Here is a 1938-nt window from a genome sequence, read left to right as displayed (position 1 = left end):
TGATCAAAACGAATCTTATGGCATAACATTTGCAATATAATCCATAATCAAAACTTAAGAAAATTCCTTCAAAATCTTAATAACAGTAGTACCAAAGAGTAAAAGAGACCCCAAAAATAAATTTAAGAGAAACAACTATCTTTCATAACGAGAAATAAAACATCTTTAAACCAGAAAGAAGTTCCTAACAAAACATTCTTTAAAACTCTCTCATGAATATGAAGGAGTTGATTAAGCCTCAACTCTCTCAGGTGCCTCCAGGTGGAGAATTTTACCGGTTGGCTTGGCCAAAAGGTCTGTGTGCTCTTGGAATGGAGACTTGGTGAAGCGAGTTTCTCTCCAGAACTCTGGTGTAAGGAAACCATAAGTCTTCAAGAGACATTCGAATGTTGCCTGTCCAAGTTCACAAAGCAAAATCTTAACACTATACAAATATACCCAAATTCCCAAAACATGTAGAAACAAATACAAACTGCAAATTCAAATAGTTAATCAAAATTTGGTTCCTACCCAGTTGAGAAAATTGATTACATTTCATAACTTTCTCAATTATGCTAGAAATATTCATTTGTTACAATTGCACCCCAATTCTAATAATTGATCACCACAATATTCACAAGTACACAATTTTATCAATAAGAATCGCAAAATGGGTAATATCACAATCAAAATCATAACAAAATTAATCATGTACTCATTAATAATTCAAATTGTAACTCATAAAGTAGTGATTTAAATACTAACAGAAATAAAACAAAAAATATAAAAAACTAATAAAAGTTAGAAAGAACAAACCTTGACGAAGTTTCCAAGAGTCTTGGTGGAACCCCTGGATGAGGTGAAAACATCATCAATACCGGCGAACTGAAGCACCTTTTTTGGAACCCTAGCAGCCACAATACCAGCACCTCGAGGAGCTGGAACCATACGGACGGTGACGGAACCACACTTACCAGTAACCTTGCAAGGCACGGTGTGAGGCTTTCCGATCTTGTTACCCCAGTAACCCCTTCTAACAGGGATCACAGAGAGCTTAGCCAGAATAATAGCACCACGAATGGCAGTGGCGACTTCCTTGCTGCACTTGACACCAAGACCGACGTGACCGTTGCTGTCGCCGACGACAACGAAGGCCTTGAACCTGGTTCGCTGACCAGCACGGGTCTGCTTCTGAACGGGCATGATTTTCATGACCTCATCCTTGAGGCTGGGTCCGACGAGGGTATCGATGATTTGATGCTCCTTGATTGGGAGAGAGTGGAGGTAGATCTGCTCGAGGGATGCGATTTTACCTTCCTTGACGAGACGTCCGAGCTTGGTGACAGGCACCCACTTCTCCTCTTCCTCACGTCGGCCAGCACCGCGGCGGCGACCACCACGGCCGCGGTCTCCACCGCGTCCACGACCACCGAAACCGCGTCCGAATCCACCTCGCTCTCCGCCTCTTTCAGCCATTGTTGGAAATGGTGTGTGGAATGTTAGAGATTAGGGGTAGGGGTAGAAACCCTAGTGGTTTGTGCGAGAGAGAGAGAATGAAGCTCTGACGGAGTGAGTGGGAAACCCTAAATGGTGAAATGAGGTTTTTATACGAAGTGTAACAGAAGATAAGTGGCTCTAGGGTTTGGAGGGAGGATTTTGCGGGCTTATGGATCGGGCTTTTTATATGGGCTTGCCCAAGCCCATATTCGGGTTAGCCTTTACAACTTTCTTTAAAGATTTCAAAAGTACCATAATTTTTACTTTCTTTTTATTTTTACAGAATCATAATTTTTTTCTTTTGATAATGTCTTGGATTTCAAAAAAAAAATCTGAACTTCATACCTTACTTATACTATTTTTTAGATATACCCAAAATTTCATGAGAACTTACAAGAAAAATTGTAATTTTATGATACAAAAATGTAACTGAAAATCATTTTCTTGTTTCTTTTACTAGAA

General features: G+C 40.1%; 1 protein-coding gene across 1 annotated transcript; it reads right to left on the bottom strand.

Annotated features, from left to right (window-relative positions):
- On the bottom strand, positions 1–1568 carry LOC133831426 (small ribosomal subunit protein uS5w-like). The gene is made up of 2 exons (XM_062261706.1): positions 796–1568; positions 1–393 (listed from the first exon to the last, which is right to left on the bottom strand). Exons 1-2 carry the CDS (start codon positions 1453–1455, stop codon positions 232–234), a joined length of 822 nt encoding a protein of 273 aa, XP_062117690.1. The 5' UTR covers positions 1456–1568; the 3' UTR covers positions 1–231.
- Between the last annotated feature and the right edge of the window lie 370 nt (positions 1569–1938).

This window comes from Humulus lupulus, chromosome 4, assembly GCF_963169125.1.
Source record: "Humulus lupulus chromosome 4, drHumLupu1.1, whole genome shotgun sequence".
Lineage (NCBI taxonomy): Eukaryota > Viridiplantae > Streptophyta > Magnoliopsida > Rosales > Cannabaceae > Humulus > Humulus lupulus.
This window is presented reverse-complemented; position numbering and strand designations above follow the sequence as displayed.

Coding starts and splice junctions, on each gene's coding strand:
- LOC133831426 (XM_062261706.1), bottom strand. CDS start 1,455: ATGGCTGAAAGAGGCGGAGAGCGAGGTGGATTCGGACGCGGTTTCGGT. Junction 394..795: donor CTCTTGGAAACTTCGTCAAG/GTTTGTTCTTTC, acceptor GAACTTGGACAG/GCAACATTCGAATGTCTCTT.